At 36.8% G+C, this 22,238-nt stretch overlaps 3 protein-coding genes across 4 annotated transcripts in view; all 3 read right to left on the bottom strand.

Annotated features, from left to right (window-relative positions):
• Window positions 1-594: 594 nt before the first annotated feature.
• Window positions 595-2,691, bottom strand: LOC117786372. Its single transcript, XM_034624588.1, has 2 exons — window positions 2,474-2,691; window positions 595-2,023 (listed from the first exon to the last, which is right to left on the bottom strand). Exons 1-2 carry the CDS (start codon window positions 2,689-2,691, stop codon window positions 595-597), a joined length of 1,647 nt encoding a protein of 548 aa, XP_034480479.1.
• An 8-nt stretch (window positions 2,692-2,699) lies between these two features.
• On the bottom strand, window positions 2,700-20,669 carry LOC117793347 (bromodomain-containing protein DDB_G0280777). Of its 2 annotated transcripts, none has more exons than XM_034633648.1 (3): window positions 7,898-7,976; window positions 4,245-7,818; window positions 2,700-2,767 (listed from the first exon to the last, which is right to left on the bottom strand). In XM_034633648.1, exon 2 carries the CDS (start codon window positions 7,675-7,677, stop codon window positions 4,246-4,248), a length of 3,432 nt encoding a protein of 1,143 aa, XP_034489539.1. In that variant the 5' UTR covers window positions 7,678-7,818; window positions 7,898-7,976; the 3' UTR covers window positions 2,700-2,767; window position 4,245. The 2 variants fall into 2 exon arrangements, with proteins under 2 accessions (XP_034489539.1, XP_034489540.1); XM_034633649.1 differs by lacking the exon at window positions 2,700-2,767 and adding an exon at window positions 20,253-20,669 and having other exon boundaries at window positions 4,244-7,818.
• The window catches only part of LOC117786347 (fork head domain transcription factor slp1), a 32,459-nt gene continuing 26,803 nt past the window's right edge, over window positions 16,583-22,238 (bottom strand). Inside the window, exon 2 of the mRNA XM_034624551.1 lies at window positions 16,583-16,719. Within this exon, the coding sequence (XP_034480442.1) occupies window positions 16,583-16,719 (137 nt within the window). The remainder of the gene's footprint in view (window positions 16,720-22,238) is intronic.

Here is a 22,238-nt window from a genome sequence, read left to right as displayed (position 1 = left end):
CAAGTGTTATAATATGATAGTTAACGTATAGTTCTATCCGAAACCAAATCGGAAACAAACGCACTTGGACATTTAGGTTTGTCTCTTAGGTTTAGCTTTAAATACACAATGAATAATATGGAGATGTTTCAAGGAGCATGTAATCTTCGACTAGCCGAAGTCTATTATATTTTCTCTTTTCTTTTTTGTCTATACTTTTTATATAGTTAAGGTACTTAAACAAAATAGCATTTCTTTGTTTTTTGTCGTAGGATAAAATACATTTATATATATATATATTTCAGGTATATATATATATATATGTATATATTTAAGCACGTAAATTTACAGTTATTTTCTTTTGTTTTCTCGTTGAGATGCGTGTCAAGCAATTACAATAGTAACAACAACAAGGACAATTGAAGTTAAGAACCAATAACAAACACACGAGAATCATAGTAATTCATAAACATTATTCTCTTTTTCTTTTCTTTTGGACTATTATATGTTATGTAAGTTAGCATGGATGAGCCCAACACCCCAAAACAGTCAACAGTTAAAATTCCAGTAAACCCTACAATTCTACTCGTCATCCATGATGAATTCGTTAATTTTTTAGCGTCGCGTCTCGCCGGAACGTTTCTGCTCTCGACTGCCGCCTCGTTCAATGTACCAATTGTTGTTGCGCTTCTGTTCGTGCCGTTGTCGTGCATGTTCTCGTTGTTGCATCATTCGTTCGTGCCACTCGCCGCTGCCGCTGTCATGGTTATGTCCACGATGCTGCTGCTTGTTCTTCTTCTCGTAACGCTCCTTGGACTTGTCAGCATATTTCTTATAATCACGCTCCTTTGAATCGTACTCGTTACTTTTGGAACGAGTGCGCTCTTTGGAGTGTTCGTCGGAATCGTTCTCATTGCTTTTAGAACGAATGCGCTCTTTGGAGTGTTCCTTAGAATCATTATCGTTGTTTTTTGAACGAGTTCGCTCCTTGGAGTATTCCTTAGAATCGTACTCGTTACATTTGGAACGAGTGTGCTCGTTAGAATGATGCTCCTTACACTTGTTATAATTGGTTTTCGTCTGGTAACGCTCCTTGGAGGAATCTGACCTCTGATTGTATTGAGGGAGACCTTGACGCTTGTCCATCTCGGCATGTGCATGGAAAGCTTTGGGTGTTTCGCTGGCCTGCTCCGGCTGATCATTACCAGCAAGTGTGCCTAGCCGCTCGGTGACCTTTTCAAAATTCTGAAAAGTTTGAGATTGCTGCAGCACATCGTTGACCACATTACCAATCTCATCTGCAAGAGATTCGGCATGCGGTTTGCTTTCCATGCACATGCCAGCGATTTCCACAAATTTGCCATCGGGACACTTATAGGGTCGCTTCAAATCCTGCTTCGTTATATCCACCGGATCCACAGAGTTGCCATTGCCTGGCCAGGCCTTAAATGTTTTCCCTTTGCGTCCTTGTGACTGAGATTGCGATTGGGAGTGCGATTGACCCTGACCACTGAGATAGTTCAATTGCTTGGCCATGATATCAATTTCTGCACGCATTAAATTATTCTGCAGCTCCAAATCAACCAATCTCTGCTCCAACTCCGCACTGGGTTTATTCCCGCCCAGCACTTGCCACTCGGGATTCTTCAGGCGTCCAATGAAGGCCAAAATGGCCAAAGTGGCGCCCACATAGAAGACGGCCGTCAAACCGTTTTGGACTAAAGCTGGCAATCGATAGCGCACAATGGAAGGTGGTTGTTCACTCAACTCGCTGTTGGGACGTGTGAGAGATGCTGCTTTCTCCTGTCCATCTGGGGCATCCTCCAGTTGCTCCATTTCTGCGTTGCGTCGTCGAGTTCGCAATTGCTGATGATTCCGTGGCGTTGACGGCAGCTCGCTGCTCAAATCAAGATTCAATTCGTTGAGTAGACCACGAAACATGGGATTTGGTGTCAGACGTCCTGTGCTCTCACAATCGCTTATTATGGAGATGCCATCCGAGAAGTCCTCCGCCTGGGGATCGGGATCTTCAACGGGCTTGCAGCTGAAATATAGAGAGAAAAAAAAGAATTAGCATTTGAGCACAACATTTTTTATTTTTTATGCTTTAAGCAGAGGGCTTCATAAGAACTTTACTTTATTAACTATTTAACTAACTTGACTGTATAATTAAAGAAATAAACAAACTGATCTCAGAGTTGGTAAGAGCTAGAAGTACAAAATTTGGTATATAAGCTCCATATATCGACGCACTTCATTCAGAATATTTTATGTTACAAAAATTGATTTTCTCGGCATTTTTATTGCGTTTTTGGCGAAAGCACTATTCTGATATAATCTTTAATATGATAATGATATAAATATATATATTTTGTTTAACATTTGCTCATTGAATTTCAATATGCCCTAAAATTTTCATCACAATCGGATAAAAAGTTTGGAAGTTATTCAAGAAACAAGAGAATAAAACAGGGTATCACGTAGTCGAGCATACCGTTCGTTTGCAGGCTCGCTGCTGGACTCCTGCTCCCCGGGAGCTTTTATGCCAATGGATGATTCGTCGCTGGTGCTGTCAAGGATTTCAATGCGTTCAGCTGGTAAAATGGTCCATGATGATGTTGCTGATGTTGTGAAATTCTTTAATGCTTCCTCATTCAATTCCTGCTGCTTTGCTTTGCTGCCGACGTCGCTGCTGCTGCTCTGCTCATCCATGCTGTGTATGTGTGTGTGTGCGTTTGTATGTGTCTGTGTCCGTTGGCTGCTGCGTCTGGGCTGGCGACCTCTTTGTCTGCAAGCAAAAAGAAATGCACATAAATTTCTGTCTCTATTTTCGCAGCGACCTTCGGGGTGTGTGGCGCCTACGCGTAAACACAGTGATGTCAAAAAGTAATGGCGCACAAATATTCTTCCTTGTGAAATTACTAAATAACAAACACTAAATTTTAACTTGACCAGTATACATATGGATATACAGCTGGTCAAGAAAATACTTTAACTTGTTTTAAGAGTGTCATCGACAAGTTTAATAAATAAATAAACATATTAATTTTGTAATGGAAATTGTGTAAATTTTGGATTTTGTCAAAAGACTTTTTGCATGCATTTCTAGCATAAAACACGCTCTTCACTTCTCTTTCCATTCTCATTTTGTTTTACGATGCACTCAGCTGTGCTCACATTTATACACACACACACACACACACATGCACGCTTTATCGTTGTCCCAGGGCCCGAACTGCAGTTTTGCACACACACATTATCTTTGTGAAAAAATCTATTTGTTAGCATGTTTCACCATATTTAGTTCATATTACTTAGCTTTCATATTATTAGAAACAAAAATAAATATATGTACATACATGAATGTTGACGCAAATTCATTCATACACATTCATACATGTATTTGTTTTGAAACCAACACGCACACACTTACCAAGTCAGTTTAAAAACAATGCACATCCGTGTGTGTGAATATTATTATACAGATTTATCAGTTAGTCGCTTGATAAGCAGCAGACCTTGAATCTTTTAGACAATTGTTCTTGTTAATGATAATAACGCTGTCGCTCTGCATTCGCCGCAGAAACAAGTGAACGTCGCAATTTACCAAGAAACACAACGACGGTTCAACCTTTGTGTAGACATACATACATACGTACAAACATAAGAGACCAGGGTGGCAGCCTTGAATCCAAAAACGGTGTGGCAGCCTTGCTTAGCGGATTTAAGCCATTTTCATATTTCGAACAATTTGCAAAATGTATAAAAATTTGTCATTTCTAAAGCTAGATTTTTTTTAAAATTCTAGCAAAAATGTTTTTGGAATTTTGTTGAATTTTCGTATTAAATGACATTATATAAAAATATACAACTTCTTTCACTGAGACACAACGTACTTCCAGCAATCATAAAAAATTTACCTTTACTTTATTTAATTTCGAATTATTATTATCATAAAACTATTAATTTATTGCTTAATAATTGCCAAATGAACTAAATAAAAATTCACATTTGAATTTTGCGCCCGGTAAATTGCTTGGATTTAGCTCATAAGTTCAGTTATCGATAGCTCGATATGATGTGGGTATTTTTTGGTATTTGGGATTTCTGGTCACACTTGTGTTTCATATCGAATGCAAAAATACCAAATATATTGAATTAAAAAAAAATACTGTACAAGAGAGTATGGTCACGCTTAGGCGCCTTAAATATTAAAACTTTAAAGTTAGCGGCAAATGTAAAAAGACGTATTTGTTTTGTCTTACCTTAGAAGGATTTCTCCATAATACGTCGCACCTCGCCCGCCTCGGAGCTGCAATCCCAATCGGATGTGTTGCGCACCAATTGCTGTCGATTGTTGTGTTGCTGTTGCTGTTGTTGCTGTTGCAAGAGACTCCGCGGGGCAGGAGCGACAACAGTGGCATAGGGCTGTCCATTGGCCATGACATAGTTGTGGGTGGTTGTGTGCAGCAATCTTGGCGCCGGAACTGGATGCATACGCTCAGCGGCACGTCTGCTGGGACTTTTGGGCAGACTCAATTGATGCAGACGTTGATGTTGTGGCGTCCAGTAGATTTGACTGGCATGCTGTGTGGAGCGATCCAGTATCAAAGGCGTGGCACGTCCGTGTTGCAGTTGCATTTGCTGTTGCAATAGCAGTTGCTGTTGTTGTTGTTGCTGCTGCTGCAGTTGTTGCTGTTGTTGTTGCTGCTGCTGCTGGGCCATTGCTAGCTCCTCCATGCGCACATATCCTTGTGGCGCGCGCAGCAACTGCGGTTGCATGTACAGACTGCTGTTGTTGTGGTAATCCACAAGCTTGGCCGCCTGCAGAGCACCATCCTCCGTCTGGATGAGCACATATTGATCAGGCACTGTGGCACGCTGTGGCAACTGTGGCAACTGTTGGCTGGACAAATACTGCTCGGAATCATTGGACATGAGACTGTTGCGTTTGTTGACATGCGCATAAATGGGCGACACGTTGTTGGGAGCGCCACCTATGGGCGCAAAGCTCGAACGTGGCAAGCTCTGGACACGCAATGGAACCTGCGGCCTGGCCTGGCTCAACTGTGAGGCAGGTCGCTTATGATTCGTCTCCACGGAGGCATACGAAACGGGTGAGATGTCGGCACAGATAATGTTGCCATTTCCGTTGCCGTTGCCGTTGCCGTTGCCGTTTGTGCCATTGTGCCGCTCGTAGATGGGCTGCATCTTGCTGGCAGCTGGCAACGGTGTGCGATTGATGGATTTACGACAAAACTCCTTGACCTTCTCCAGTATCTCATCGCGTGTCAACAGACCGCCAATGCGACGAGCTGATGATGATGCTGATGCCGATGCTGATGATTCCTTGCGTCTCAGTATCACCGGCGTTTCATTCTCGCTCTCGTAGCCACGACGGATTGTCGCCTGTTTATTGGGCGTCGTGATGAGCTCATCCAGCACGCTCTGGCAACGCGGCGGTGGCTGCTGTGGCAACGGCTGTGCCACCGCTTGTGGCTGCTTCACGGCATTACCATCGAGTATCATCACCTGACGATTGCGTCCACTGATGCCGGAGAATGTATTGCGCTGCAAGGAACCGCGCACAAAGTACGGAGTCACCAACTGATTCGGCTGCAGATGCTCATAAATGTTCTCCTCGCTCTGTGGCACCAGTTGCAACTGTGCCTGCCCCTGCTGCTGCCCCTGTCCCTGCTGCTGTTGCAACACCTTGTGGTACAGCTGTCTATCGGTCACCTCTTTGATGGCCCGCAGTTGCTCCCATTCATTTTGATGATGATTATTCACACCATTTGTCATCATCATCATCTTCTGTGGATTTTGATTTTGCGCCTCGAGCGCTTTTCTCACCGGCGTCGATGTGGCAATGGGATAATTAATCCGCTCATCGCTGGTCAGGCACGAGGATGCCAGGGAACGACGTTGTCCAACGCTCTCCAGCCGACTCGGCTGCGGTCGTTGACTGTTCAATTTGATTTGTTGGCGATCCATGGAGGCGGAGCGATTGAAACGACTCAATTGACCCTCGGGCGAGACGCGTCTTGGTATGAGACTCTGACGTTCGATGCTCCGTTGAAACGGCGTCGCATTCTCCGTGTTGTTGTCCGCCGGATTCAAGGATCTTGCATTGCCACGCAAGGTGCCATTCGTCTCCAAGCTGGCTGACTTTAATGGTCGTCCATTTGGCTGACTTTCGAGCAGAATGCGTCGCATCTCTGCGGTCGTATTGTATTTCCTGTGCTCATCTCCCACGCCATCGCCGTAGACTGTCCGGGGCATGGGGATTGCACCCTTGGGCGTCGTCTTGCGGCGTGTGGCAAACAAGCTGTTGGAGAGACGCTGCAGCACCGAGAGCTTCTTGGTGTTGCTTTTGCGCAAGGCTGCCAGAGATTCGGCCACCTGTTGACGACGCTCCTCGGCCGTTTGATAGCCACTGGAACGTGTCGGTGTGGGCGTGGGCGTGGCCGTGGTCGTCGTCGTCGTTGTGGTCATTGAAGTCGGACTATTGACATCCCTTTTGGGCATCAATGCAAGTCCCTTGCGCTCCAAATACGCCTGAAACTCATCGGAGCTAATGGTGTTGGTAAATGTGCCCATTGATGGATCCCCGGGCAATTGTTGCTCGGAGTTCGGCATTGCTTGAAGATCGTCGGGACTGGGTTGATTCAGTTCGTCGCTGGACTCGCTTTTCGTCAGCGGTCCGTCAATCTCATCTAAATCGTCGTCGGAGCTGATTTGCAGCTTTTTCACCCGTTCATCGAACTTTTTGGCATTTTTGGTCACCTCGGCGGGATTGAAGTAATCACCGTTGGAGTCGGTGCCGGTTCTAATCTTCAGATTTGCCAATTCCGGATAATTTGGTTTCGAGCACTTTTTAAATGTTAATGTCTTGGGTTTGTTAGCCTCTTGATTCTTCGCAATCTTCGCATGCGTTTTCAATTCTTTTGTCGACAGCGAGCTTAAAGTTTGTTGCTGTTGTTGTTGCTGTTGTTGTTGTTTTCTCTTGGGTATTTTGCCGGCAATGTCACGTAATTCCTCAAACTTGAGGCGAGCGAGCACCGTGGGATCGTATACAAAATAGGGATCGGGATTCTTAATATATGTCTTCACATATTTCGATTGTTTAAGTACTTCTTCAGTGGTTATATAGTCATCAGCACCAAGATTCACTTTACTGGCATTCTTCTTTCGTGTATTCACCTCGTTCTTCTGCTGTTCCCGCTCTTTATCCTTGAGCTTCTCTTCTTTTTCCCGTTCTTTCTCCTTTTCGCGTTCACGTTCTCGCAACTGTTGGGTAACCGTTTTACGTACACTCAATGTGGAACGCTTTGTGGGCACCGGAGGTGGCGTCTTCTTATCCTTGCCACCTACATGTCCATTCTTAAAGGGATTCTTTTGATCAACGATCGGCTCTCCAGTTGTAAACTTACGAATCTTCTCATCATTTGGATTAAATGTAACACTCTTTTTCGTTTTTATCACGTCCTTTTCCTGCAAGAGAGTCTTCTCTTGGGGTTCACTTGAATTCTCCGTCTGTGTTTCTTCAAAGGCTTCCACAATCTTCAAAGACTCGTCGTCTATATAATCCGTTATTACTTTACTTTTGGCAATATCTTCGTTGACCTCGTTGGCTTCGTTTAGATAGCCAATTGTTTGGTTGTTCCGTTGTTCGTTGTTGTCAATCGTCTCAGACATGTTTTTCTAAAGCTCAGCTCGGCAACGGGACTGGGGGACAGGGGGGAGTACAAAGGGATTTGGAATGGAAGAAAACTGGAAATCACTTTCGTATATCCGCCCACCATTGAGATTTATTCACTTCCAACCGCACAAAGAAATCTAAAACCATAACAAAAAAAAAAGAAAATGTTTTTTTTAAAAAAAACCACACTTAAGATTAAAGAGAATTTTTACCTACTTTGGAATTATTTTCTCTTTATGCCTCACGTCACGCGTTCAACGCTCGCTTCTTCCATAAATAAAACTTGACAATCGATCTGCAATGATAAAGAAAATTTAAACTTTGCATTCACATTTTCTATTACACATATGTACATATATATGTTATTTTCGTGTTAAGTATTTTGACCAGGTCAACACAGTGTGTGTTCATGCGAAAATTTCCCAATTGCGGGAAAATTTCTTGTTTCGCAATCAATTTGCCAGGCCTTTGAGCCATTTGACCTCAAATAAATATTGGGCTGGCACAGCTGTCGGGGTTTTTGCTCACATATGAGCTACAAATACCCTGTACTCATAAAATTAGGAAAAATATTTTCAATCTACCTGGACTGCTCAACTATCAATCGTACTATAGTTTGTGCGAAGAAAATAAATATATTAAAAAAATATCAGCTAAATTGGAACACAAGTTGAAACAAATTTCTTTTTTCAAGCTTAATTTATGTATAAAATACTTAATTTTTTTAAAATAAAATTAAGAACAATATATCAATATATTCAGGCCTGTTCCGGTTTTCACTTTCGGCAAGATTTGTCGAAAGTGAAAATCTTTAGCCTGTTCTTATATCAATTTGGAAATATTTTGCGTATTGAATTCACTTTGAGTTGGTGAATTTAAGTCCAATAAAATAATAAAATATAATTTCAAAATGTTAAGCCCAAATGCAACGTCAAAAATTACATTTTTTGAAATCCGATGAAATAGGAAGTGAAAACCGGAACAGGCCTGATTAAATATTACTTAGTTGTACTAGCTTTGAATTCTAAACATTTCAGTAACATTATTTACTTAAAAAGGCATCCAGCTAGCTCCCAATTCTAACATTTCGAAAATACATACATATTAAGTTTAATTGTCAGATTTATAGACTGAATATATATATATATATAAAATTGCTTGTATTTAAAATAAATTTCTCTTAATATAGCGTATCTGCTTATGTCGCAATTATTAGAAAAAAATACGTTTTGATTTCCTGCACCTAAATATCAGCTTTAAATTCTTAAAATTTCTAGCTTAGTAGCAATTTTATAAAAAATTAATTTTTTAATATTTTTCTTACTTTTATATTAACTTTATATTCGGAATCTTTTTATAGGGGAAATAGTTAACATAGGTTCCAATTTCAATAAGTTAAATTTCAAACGCATCTCGTTAAATTAACGGTTTTTGATATAACTATGTATTTTTTTTTGATAAAACTATGTATGTAGGTATATTGTAGCCTATGCAAGTTTTGTGTGGTCAACATTTCAGCAAGCTTGCAACAGGGTATCTTGTTGGGCGAACATTGCAGTCAAGCATAGAAATTTGCAAAAGTTTGCAAAATAAAATGAGAACTGTTGCAATATTTGTTGTGCAATAGGGCAATGCTAAGAAATTGATGATCGTTTCTTCCGGCTGTGTCACGCACACACACACACACACACACACACACTTATGTAGGTAAATGTGTGTGTATTTCTATAGTTATGAATTGTGTGCAATTTTTGTTATTTGGGTCATTTGATAACTAATCTTTCGCGCTACCTTTTGTGCGGTAATGAAATGCGCATATGGTTTGCAGAATATCGTATCTAGCTATCTAACTATCTATATATACATATGTGTCTGTAGCTGTAGCTGTCGATGTCTGCTTGTATCTTTGAGTTTAGTTACAAATTGAAATCAATATGTTTCACCCATATTTAGCTGCATTTGCTCAGACAACGCGTACTTGAGGTTTTCAATCTGTGTCACATCGTCAGATTGCCCTCCCTCGGTTTGCTTTTGTGGGCTGCGCAGGGGAGGGATGTCTCAGCAAGGTGGTGCTGTATTTTGCGGTGCGGATGGTGGTGATTTCGTTGATATATATATATTTTGTTTTGCAGCTGTTAACCGGTTAACAACATTTCTAAATGCTTTGCATCCAATTTGCATGCATATGCATCTGACCGACTTTGTATTTCATTTTTTTTTCTTCTACAATATACTTTTTTTTCTTTTTGTTTCATTTTTGTTTTCTAAGTGCGAGTATCTAGTGCACCTTGATATGACTAGCTGCGCATTTAGTGTATGCCTCATGAAATCACCATTCGATTGCAAATGAAAGGCGCAACAATTGCAGTGCATAAACATGCATAAAAAACACTTTTTTTTTGTTGCCGCTGTGCTAATCTGTTGTAAAGCCATATCTACAGTGGAATTTCTTTAAAGAACATTTTATTATTAGCTCCATCAAAGCACATTCTTTTGGCAGTACTACTCTATGAATTTATAAACTGAATCAATCACAAAGAACTTGGAACATCATAAGTTATATTATCATACTATCGACAATACTATCGTTAAAAAATATAGCCGTAGTATAACTACAATATAAGAATTTATAAATAAATATAACGGAAATTATGACATATTTTTTAGTATAAATTTTTGAAAATACAATTTTCACTTTCGATATTAAATATACAATACTATCGTCTAAAAATAACTTTAGTATTTAATATTTGAGGGCATAGAATTTATATGTAATGAGTAATTCAATCTTCTGTTACTAATAAGGAAAAATATTCAGAACTTTAAGACTTTTAAAAATTTAATCTTATTTTTATAATAATATAATAAATAAAATTGAAAATGATTATCTTAAGAGATATTAATTTCGATAGTTTTGTAGTTCTACAAGAATACAACAATCAAACACTCAGATATGGACAGGTGCTTTCAATATTTGCCCTTATACGTGCTTCTACTAGCAAATACAACATTTAACTAATGAAAGTCGAATGAAAACCTTGTGAAATCACATAAAAGTGCCACCCTTGAGTTAATTTTTTTGCCTTATTCGTAGAAATGGTACAAATATTAGCGGGGGGTCATAAAATACACCACCCTAACCACCAGAAATGCAATCCACCCCCGACTTTCACAAACATAACATCCCCCGAAATACCGAATTTATATATATATAAATAAAAATAACCTCACAAGCGTAACAAAAACAATTTGTGGATTAGAAATGCAATTGGAAATGTTCCCTGAATTTTGCTGTTTGCACTTTCTAACTCTGCAATATGGAAAAAAATTTATATATAGTAATATGTAAGGGAGAAATTGCTCACTTTAATAATTAAATTCTTAAAAAAAAGAACATATTGCTTGAGTAGAAAACAAGAAACTAAACGTAATGTTATTATTATAATAATAAATTTATTAATTTCTTAAAATGAATTTATAATTATAATAGAAATATATGTCAGGAAAAAAAATATAGAGACATCAATTTTAAATTCTTTAATTTCTTTTATAAATATTTCCATTTGTTTTTTAATTATTAAAAAACATATTATAGTATGATAAACGTTTTAATAATTGAAAATTGGTTTTTAAGATCTACAGACTTTAACAATTTAAAGAAAATCTTTTTCGTCATAAGAAGTTGAAGTTTTGAATAGTTACAAAAACATTTTTTCATGCATAACAAACAATTTCCTGCATAGTTTTAAAAACATAATTTCCGGAAATATCTTAATTTTATCCTCCCACCAGTTCCAAAGTATTTGGCTTCTCTTTCAACGAACAATAGCTTACATACTTAATGATATCATTTCCTACGCAGAAAACTGCGTAATTTCAAAAATATTCGAAAAAAAATATCATATGGTTTTCGATTATTTTCGAATGGAAATAGTAGAAAGCGCTTTCGGTCTGCTTTATACACAATTGATTGGGCCTTTTGCAATAATTATGAAAATATAAATCCGATTTTGGTTTTCTATTCCCCCCATTTTTTCGGAAGCTTTACTGCATTTTCATTTTGAATTGAAATGATTTAATGTTTTTTTTTTTTTTGTTAAAGATTATCTTTTTAATTTTTTTTTTGGGGCAGAAGATGGCGCCAGAAAGGCCAATGGCTTGGCTGGTTGAAGATTTATGCGACATCATTGCAGATAAGATACACACACACACACACACACACACACACACACACACACATAGATACATGCATGTGTGTATCTTTTAGTCGTTATGCAGTCACGTTTCAGGACAATGGCTCTGCCAAAAAGAAGAGACTAAAGATGACGATGCGAAAGATAAGTTTGTAAAGCCATTTCAAAGCAGACACAACTTATCGATTGCTCTGATAAATAGATCTATATACATGTGTGTGTGTGTGTCTGTGCATTTTTTCAACATATTTTTAAAGCTAATTGTTGTCTATGTTTACGATTAGTTTGTTAACGGCCAAAAACTCCAGCTGCTTTGAATTGTGAAATCATTCAAAATTTTGGAGTAGCTTCTCAGCTTTTTTTTATACTCCTCCCACTGTTTCGACTCTTGTAATGAACGATCCACGTATGTAAACAAAAAACACAAATGTGGAAGTACGAAAGGGGTGCGGGAGGGAAGGGGGAGGGGGAGGGTAAAGAAGGGAATGTGTAAAAACAACAAAACACGCGCCAATAGCAGCCCAACTGATGACTGACATTGACGATAAATGAACAATCGACCTCAATAAAAGGCAAACACATGCCCCAAGACACAACCGTATAAAACGTACAACTGGTAACACACATAAATATCGAGCTATATACGCATATATACTTGGTACAAATCGATAATAACTTCACATATACGTTGATCGTTTGCAAAATTTAAAAACAAAAACCTTGCGTGGGACATTGAGCTGCCCCGTTAAAGCCCAAACCTAGGCATAATGCCAGCCATTTGTAGCTCCCGATCAATAATAATGTGCGCAAATCCCGTTTCGGTCAAGCGATTATGCAGTTAGCTGCAATAGTAGTCGCCAGAGAGATACCCTAGAGCTAATAAGCTTGAAATACATTTATATCTCGAATTTCACAAATATAAAACTCTTTTTGAGATACTATTCGTCAAGTGTACTATATACTGTACTATACTCTGTGTCTGCATAAACTAATAAGTCTCTAGATGCTAAAGTAGTCGAATATGAGATACCCTTTATCTCTTTCTGATTGAATATTCTACTTGAAGCTAGTTCAAATAATAATTATTATTATAATGTAATGTAAAATGCATTGATCGACTAGTCGATTATAAAATATTCTCTTTCCATCTAGGAGATACTTAAAACTAATTTCGATTATAAGATATTCTCCTTCCATCTAGGAGATACTTAAAACTAAATTCGAGTATAAGTTACATAAAAAAAGCAAATGTTACAATGTTTATAGATTTTGATATTTGCAATTTACAGGGTATATTATGGCTATTTATTGTTGATTATAAGATATTCTCTTTTCAACTAGGCGATACTTAACACTAAATTCGAGGATAAAATACATTAAAAGAAAAGAAAATGTTACAATGTTTATAGATTTTGAAATTCGCAATTTACAGGGTATATTGTATTAAGACTATTTATTTTTAAATTAAATAATAATTTACCTACCCAAACTTTTCTCAGACTGTAACAAAGCTATATCTCACAACAATATACCCACATGCAGACACTTAAGTGAAACTGTTAATTTACAGGGTATAATAAGCTGTGTATATACAATCTAATGGCAAGATCGCAAGTCTTCTTTTGCAGCTTTTTTTGCTTTTTGAGAAATTGCTCAAGTGAACTTCAAAACTGGTTTTGTTCCACGTCAACCTCTTACTTCCCCGAAAAGAGAGAGAAGAAGAGAGTGTAAGAAAGAGAGAGAGAGAACTGAACGTGTTGCTGTTGATCCCATAATGTTACCCCGGGGATTAACGATAAGCAAAGGCAAGGCCAGATTTAAACTCAAAGGCAAAAATTAAGCGAAAAAACTATTTGAAAAAGAAAACACTTGGGTAATGAGAGTATCTCTCTGGCTGTGATTAAAACCCGACAACGAATTCGTATTGGAATGAGAATTCAAATTAAAATTCAGATTGGAATTGGAACTGGAATTCAAATTGAAGTTGGCTAACACACACACACACACACAGACACGCACACACACAGAAATCGAGGGTATAATAAAAACGAAGCACTTATTGTCTTCCAATGTGCGTGTGGAGTACGCACTACTCGTGCTGAGATACAAATCTATCTATGTATCTGCAAGTACGTAGTACGCACGCACAACAAATTGCGCAATTGTATCTGTATCTACTGTAGCTCTATATTTCTATCTGAGTCTCTGACTTTTTTTTTGGTTTTATTTGATCTCTCGGTTCACGTAGTAATCATTACTATAAGAGCGCCCAGCCGGCTCAAGTGTTTGTTTTGTTATTTACGAGCATGCGTACGAAATGTTATTCTTAATCATCATCTTCGTCATTATCATTCTCGTCGTCATTGTTTGCTTCTACTGCTTCGTCTTCCTCCTCTTGTTTTTAATGATATGCACATGTCTTTGCAATCTGTGCAATCGGTTTTCAATTGTATCTTTAATTGCTTTAAGGCTCATTTTTCATCTTCGCGATCTTACAGTCTTCTAGGCAACTTCTAATCAAAACACAACTTTAATTTGATTCTTCAATATGGAGTATCTTCTTCTATTTCTTTTATCTGTCTCTGGCTGTAGCATCAAAGTCAGTAACCATAGAACTTATTTACTTCAAATTCATTTCTGATCAAAACCCAATTAACAATTGAATTCTTCTTGTGCTGAGTATTTTCTTCCACGTTTTTTATCTTCACATACACCTTACAATCTTCAAGCTTATTTCCACTTGAGACTAAACTTAAGTTTTTCTTGTATCGAGTACTGAGTGGATTTGTCTTCTTTTTTTTTTTGAATATTACGCATTTGTCTTGATAATCTGTGAATTCTCTCTTTCGTTTACTTTCAATCCTTTAAGCGACCTCTAACTTGGAGGCTCCAATCAAATTCAATTCTACAAACACTCGAGAAGACTTAGTTTTTATCTGTGCAGTCAATAGATTGTCTTGTCAAATGTTTCAAGGCGAATACTTTAAAATTGCGACGTAACAATCTTTGAACTAACTTCTAATAAAAACTCAACTCAAATTCAATTCTTCTAGTTCGTTTACTAAGTACAAAGAAGATTCTTTTATTGCTGCCTTTATCTGTGCCAATGTTTCGATTGTTTGGAATATTTATTTGCTTTCAAATCCAATAATTGGTTACTGCATGCTTGCAATGCCTTTTTTTTAAATTAAAACTCAACTCAAGTACAATTTTTTAAGTATCGAGTACTGAGTTCTAAGCAGTTTTTTTTTTTTTTTGCTTACAAACTTTTCTACTAAATCTTGAGCGCAATGCAAAAATCTTAGCAATTTGTGCATTCATTCAATTGCCTTAAAATCAATAAATATTTTTTACGACCTCTAGCCAAATTCTGATCAAATACAATTCTACAAATATCGAGTACTCTCCATAGAGCAATTACATTGATTAATTATTAAAAGATGACGCCGTCGTTTGGGACATTACAATGTTTGCCCCCGCATATTTGACCCATAAAAGCGCTTTGTATTTGTCATATACAGTGGAGACTCGTCGGCGTCAACTATCGCCCAGACGTAATATGAACATGTAAACAACACGTTTGACTTACAAAAGAAATGCTAGTTATGAATGAATTATCAACATTATTGTTTAGGTAATTCGATTTTTCATTAAGCAACTCATTGAATGCATTCAAGAATGCAATTGGAAATTGTGAATTCAAAATTATTTTGAATGTACGTGTATGTATCCTAAAGATTGATCGGGGGGTAAATACCTTTAAAAATGGTAGATTGACCTTAAAAGTCAGTATGCTAGACAATCCACAAGCAATTGCATTCAATTTAAAACAATTTCAATCAGAGATGATTCTTTAAATTGACTCGCCCAATTTTCGTGGACTAGTCTAATTTTATTATTACGATGGCAAATCTATTCTATTCGCCTCTGATCCCAAATTTAACGACTAGAAATGGAAAAGTTCGAAGTAAAATGTGGAATGCTTTGATTTACAACGCTTAAGTGAGGTTAAATTGACAGTTAAGACGACGTTTATACCTCGATCTGCTGTTCTTCGTGTCGAGATTGGTGTGTAGAATCTCTGTAGATCTTTAGACGGCTCACACTATAATAAGAATCTTAACTTTGTGTAATTTTTAGACTTTTTCTTCCCAAGATGATTATTATTGAGACTGTTAATTTATGTAGTTTCTATGTAGACTTTAATGTATCTATTATATGAGAGACGTCTATATAAAATTATAGGAAATGAAATGTGTAAGGAAATGTGTAGACTTTTTGTAGACCGTAGACTTCATTTCTATATAATAACAACAAAAGGTCTAAGAATTTACACTATATACAAATCTAATAACCACAAATATATTCTCTTTTTTACCTTCGCTAAGGTGGAGTTTGGATTATTAGCTCAAATTTTCAAGACTTTCTGGAAGCTTATTATTATTTGTGTAGACTTTATGTAGACTGTAGATTTCTTTCTGGAAAAGCTGTTAAGCTCATTGGGCTAATATTTTAAAGCTTTTCTCACGCCATTAAGCTTCATTACAAATTGTTTTTAAGTTAGGGAAATATAAATAGTATTCAGTAAATTAAATTCATATGAAAACCACTTTATGCCACAGAAATTTTAATTTAGTTAATTTAGCCTGTGTTTTCTGGATAGTGTGTTTATATCAAACACTTAGTCATATACTAAGTTTTATCGCCTCTAATTGTGACTTTGAGCACTTCGTGACAATGTCAGCGGCGCATTTAAAGCCAAAGACGTCTCAATGATGCTCATGATGACTGTGATGATGATGATGATGATGATGATGTGATAGTGCGGAGTATTGATTGATTTAACTGTCGCACCATAAATGGAGCTTACGTTTTATTATTTTTGATAACTGAACATTAAACTTGGTCACGTCATCGTGCACACACTGTAAGTGTATATATATACATGTGTGTGTGTGTGTGTGTGTGCCACTTGTCTATGAAAATTACTTTTTGTGGTAGTATCTTCGCATGACGTCACTTGTCAATTAACTAACTTGGCTAAGACTGTTTTATGTGTGTGTGTGTGTGTGTGGGAAATGCAAACGCAGTCAAACTTTTTAGATTGTGCAATGCCAAGCTGATAAGTTGAGCTAAGTGTGTGTGTGTGTGTTTGTGTGAGTGTTGTGTGTATTAAATTTCACTTACTGTGCGGTCGCCAACTTTGAAACTATGCAATCAACAGGTGAACCACTAACCCAGCTTTTTATACCCAAGCCCAAAGGCTGCAGGAGAATTATAACTCACTGCCAATTTTTGTATTGTAAAGTATTGTTGATCAGCATCAACATTCAAATTTGTAACGGTACGGTTTCGGTAAATTTTTCCATATTAAAAAAATAACTTAAAATTTCAGTTAGTTTTTCCACATTTCGCTTTTAATTAACTGCTTATATATAGTACTAAGCATAAAACAAGACTTTAAACTTGATTCTGAGATCTTATCAACAATTTTGACTTGTAAAGTTACTAGATTCAAAGTCTGTTCAACTTCAAGCCGTCATAACTTTATCAAAACTCAGCCGATTTTTAAGTTGAATGTCATTTTAATTATGGTTTTATCTTTAAAAATATTATGCATTCCAATTTTATTAATTTTCTAAGAAAAATTTGATAATATATAGCGCAATTTATGACTATTTTAAGTTTTAAAAATATTATGTACACATTGTCATTATAAATGTATAATTCATATTTATTTTGCTACTAAGTATCTTACTGTCAAGCACACACGTTTGTAGCGTGCTCAAAAAATTATTCATAAATAATATGTAGAGCTTAAATGTGAGAGTGCACCCTGTATTACGTAGTGACTGATTGACTCTCCATGTGTGTGTTTGTATCTATGTCTATGGCATGCCGGCTCAAATGATTAAACACTGCTGATTACAGCAGCCGCCCATACAAGCTACAATTACACACAAGTACACTCACACACACACACACTCATACACACGCAAACAAAAGCCACGCCGTGTTACTATTTGATTTTGTAGTAATTTTGTTGTTGTTTTCAACTTATGCAAGATTTCAGAAGTAACAAAAACCTGAACAATGGAGGAATACAAAAAAAAAGCAGCAACACAAAAAAAAAAACCAAAAAACAAAAAAACACAAAAAAAGTTCATGAAAAAAAAAAATGCTGTGTGTGTGACTTTTCCCGGCATATTAGCTTTTTAGTCATAATTATGGTCTGTACACAACAAAAAAACAAAAAAAAAAACATTAAAAAAAAGAGTAAAGTAAATGTGCTTTGTACTCGTATGTGGTATTTAATATAATTTGATATTTTTTAGAGTTACTGAAAGAGGTTTTTCTATGCTCAAGGTCTGCTAATGCTCATATATCATAATTAAATATATATTCCAGATTACAGGCAGAGCACACAGAGAGATTCACCTTGACAGTGTGATAGCGATAACGTAACGTAACGATAACGATAACAAATACCGATAACGATCGTGGCCAAAAAATAAAGGCACACTTAGTACAGCTGTGTTCAACACAAAGCTCGTTTACTTCAAGTTGTATATGAACTTGCCAAAAAGAAGCGGTTGAGTAAGAAGCAGAAGAAGTGAAAGAAGACAGACAGACAGGCTGTCAGACAGTCAGACGGACAGTCAGACGGACAGTCAGACGGACAGTCAGACGGACAGACAGACCGACAGAGACCGTTGAGCGGCGCACCCCTTTCATAAAAGCGAATCAAGTTGCGAGAATCCTTAAGACCTTAAACCGGTATCTTGAGGCACGGCCATCGGATATGGCACACGCAGAAAGCTCTGAGTAATGCATGTAGCATGCAACTAAGTAAATAAGCTACACACACATACATGCATATAGTATGTTACATATACAGTTGAACTTGCCTAAGTGCATTCGTCGGGAGCAAAAAATCAATTTATTGCATGGCAAATTTATTATTCAGTTATAAGAATATCATTAAATCATTTAGGCAAATTATTCCAATTTTAAGACAGGATCTGCCATATCTTTGTCGTAAGAGGTATACAAATTAATCTCGAATTCAATTAAACTGAAATAAGCAAAATCGCTCCTGAATCATTTATTTTAAATTATTTCTTAATAACATGACTTTTATCTGAAATATTTTGATTTCAATTGGAAATGCTAATTCAATATATTTAAAGTTTAACTGTGTAAGTATAATAATGTTTAAAAGTCTGAAAAAAAAGTTTATATCAAGAGGAAATATTTGCATTATTAATTTGTTCTTAATTATTAAATATGGTTGCTATTCTATATGGTTGCTAAGCTTAGTCATAAATATTTTTAATATGGATTAAGTTTTTTGTTTTTATATTGTTTACGTGGTTTTAAATTAATAACTTTTTTTTGCAAATAATATTGACGACTAATTTTGTATATTCGATTTAATTTTTTTTTTTTAGAATTTAACTTTGTTACTGTGGTATTTTCTGTTATATTTAAGTTTTTATTTATAATAATTTTAAAGTTATTATTTAATTTTTTTTAGTTCGAACTTTTTAAGATGTTTGACTGTAGTTGGTTAATTATATATGCAGCTGTTTTGACTGCTTTCCAATGTGTTGATTGCAAAAGATTAAAGCTCTTTTGCTGATAAGATAACAGCCACTGTCTGTGTGTGCCAGTGTGTGAGTGTATGAGTTGTGTGTGTGTAAGAGAGAGAAGCAAAATGTTGTTAGACTTGCAACAAAAAGCAAACTATGAAAAAAAGACATTAAACAAAACGGCGGATGCTTTGGCTCGTTTGGCGTTTTCTTACATCCCCTTTTTTTTGTGTTGTTGTTGTTGCTAATGTTGTAGTTGTTGTGTTGTTATTGTAGCTTTATGCCGTTGTGCACAGTTGGGTTAATATTTCGAACTACAGCAACAACAATAACAACGGCAACAACAAATGTTTAATGCCTCTTTTAGCTGCTACCACCATTTTGTGGCTACACACACATGTAAACGTCGCATATGCATGTATGTATGTATGTATGTATGTTTGTTGTGCGTTTGGCGTTTTTCGGTTGGGTTCATTCACCGGCAACAACAAGCAACAACAACAGCGACAGCGACAACAATCCAATAAGAACAACCAACTTGGTCTCGTTCAAACTCTTGCTTAAGCACAGCCGCTGCTGCGGATGCAACACACACACACACACAGTTACTCACACACACACAAACACATACTTGGGCGCACGTACATGTGCTGTATTATTAATTTGCCGTGTCTTGTCGTCAATTTCTAATAACATTTTGCCATAACTACAAAACAACAATACAAAAAAAAAAAAATGTACTGAAAAAATTGTGAAAAAAAGTACAATTTTGTGTACGAATATTACCGTAACGAAGAGTACGTAGATACAGATACAGTTGCAGGCCAGTTGCAGATACAAAATATAAAAAAAAAACAAACACAGAACAGCAACAAAAACAACAACACAAACACAATCAAACACACGGGCGCGCGTTACGATTTCGATTCATGACTCTTCAACTGTCTCTCGGTCTTAGGTGTGTGTGTGTGTGTGTGTGCGTGTGTGTGTGATGGCAATTACCAAAACAACAACAACTGCAAAGAAAAGCGAGCAGTCACAACACAATAAATACAATCTACGACGCGCACACTAAGCGGTGTACTCAAGTCGAACTACGAGTACTTTTGAGGCAAGGAAATAACACAACAAATCCAACGGGCGCAACCGGGTAACGGGTTACGGAACAAAAAAAAACAAAAACACGTCCGCTCACCACGAAAGTCGCATGTATTTTGAATCTGTCTGTTCCGTTCGCCAACTGCCTGTAGAGCTCACTGTTGCCAACTTAGCTATTTTATAGCTAGCTCTGGCTATTTTCAAAGTTAGCTTGTTAGAAAATTTGAAAATACTTTTAGCCGGAAATGTGGCTATTCGAAATACATTTTCACCTTTGTTTTGCTCTAAATATTTGTTTCTAAAATCATGTAAAAAGTGTCCAGAAAAACACATTTTGATGCTTTTCCGCCAGGAACAGCAATTATTTTACTCTAAAAAGTTAGCAGCACTGATGTGTAGCACTGTCTTACCCCAAAAGGTTGCCACCCAGCAAAAAATTTTGATCTGGCAAGTCGTATAATTTTAGGTAAAATGTCAATAAAAGAAACTTGGAAGCTTGACACTATCAATCACAATTTTATCATCGTAAACAAAATCCACAGGAGGCGTATTTATAATGATAACCTTTTTTTAGTTTACTTTGTAACTAAATTTGTGTAATTGATTATTTTTTTTGTTCAAAATTTAATTTAAATTGTGCTCGTTTTATATCGATGGTATCGAATTATGAGTAACATTCGTTCAATGGTGTTACTGATTTCTCATTTTGCCTTGGCTATGGTGTGTGTCTTTGCTGCAAATAGTTGTTTGAATGATGCAGTAGGTGGCGTGTCTGTGCTGCACGCAGTTGTTGGAGTTTTGTTATAGAGGGCGTGCGCCAGTGCGCTGTGCTGCTTTTGAAATCTTGCAATAGCTGGAGCCAGTTGGGTGTGTGTATTAACTAAGTTGTGAAATTTGAAGTTTAACGGATTTTTGATGCAAATAAGGCAACTAAAGAAGTTGTGGAAAGAGGTTTCTAATACAAAATATATACTACTAAATTTAAATTGAAAATTGTCTATCAGAAACTTACCAAAATAAATAATAAAATAATATTCATTACAGCTGGGTATCGATTAGCTTTAGACTTGATTTTTGCTTTGGTAAATAAGATTAAACATATTATATTTTAGTTAAATTTTAATGTTCGATCTAGAAACGGGTTATATCAATTTCCTGTGAATTGTCCATATTGTGCTGAAAGACCGAAAGCAACTGCAACATTTAATTGAAGCCAATGAAAAATTATGGACAAGCACATTTTCCCACAGATTGCCAAAGCCTTAACGATACTTTTTTCTCAATTTGGTGTTGTTTTTGATGTATTTTTTTTAGTTGTGTGTTGTTTTTGTTTTTGATGGTAATGAGCCTTTAAGTCAAACGTAGAACTGACAGCTACCAATGGCTTAAACGTAGCACAGAAGCTGGAACTAACCACAAATCACAATAACACCATGCCACACCACATGAACAACAACAACAACAGCAACAACAACAACATCGATATTCAGATTCACATCGACAAGAATATGGGAAGACGATGGAACGCATAATCATTATCACTCAAATTGGGGGCCCCCAATGCAATTGTGTGTGTGTGTGTGTGTGTGTGTGTGTGTGTATGAGACGATGGGACCAATTATATATCGAAAAGCCACAGACGAGACCAAACTTCTTGACTCCTGAAAAATTGAT

This window comes from Drosophila innubila, chromosome X, assembly GCF_004354385.1.
Source record: "Drosophila innubila isolate TH190305 chromosome X, UK_Dinn_1.0, whole genome shotgun sequence".
Taxonomy (NCBI): Eukaryota; Metazoa; Arthropoda; class Insecta; order Diptera; family Drosophilidae; genus Drosophila; species Drosophila innubila.
The sequence above is the reverse complement of the archived record's forward strand: the minus strand, read 5'-3'. Positions and strand labels throughout refer to the sequence as shown.

Bases quoted from the DNA above. Each gene is read 5' to 3' on its own strand.
- LOC117786372 (XM_034624588.1), bottom strand. From the start codon at position 2,691: ATGGATGAGCAGAGCAGCAGCAGCGACGTCGGCAGCAAAGCAAAGCAG. The intron at 2,024-2,473 runs GTATGCTCGACT...TCTATATTTCAG, and splicing joins AGCGAGCCTGCAAACGAACG to CTGCAAGCCCGTTGAAGATC.
- LOC117793347 (XM_034633649.1), bottom strand. From the start codon at position 7,677: ATGTCTGAGACGATTGACAACAACGAACAACGGAACAACCAAACAATT.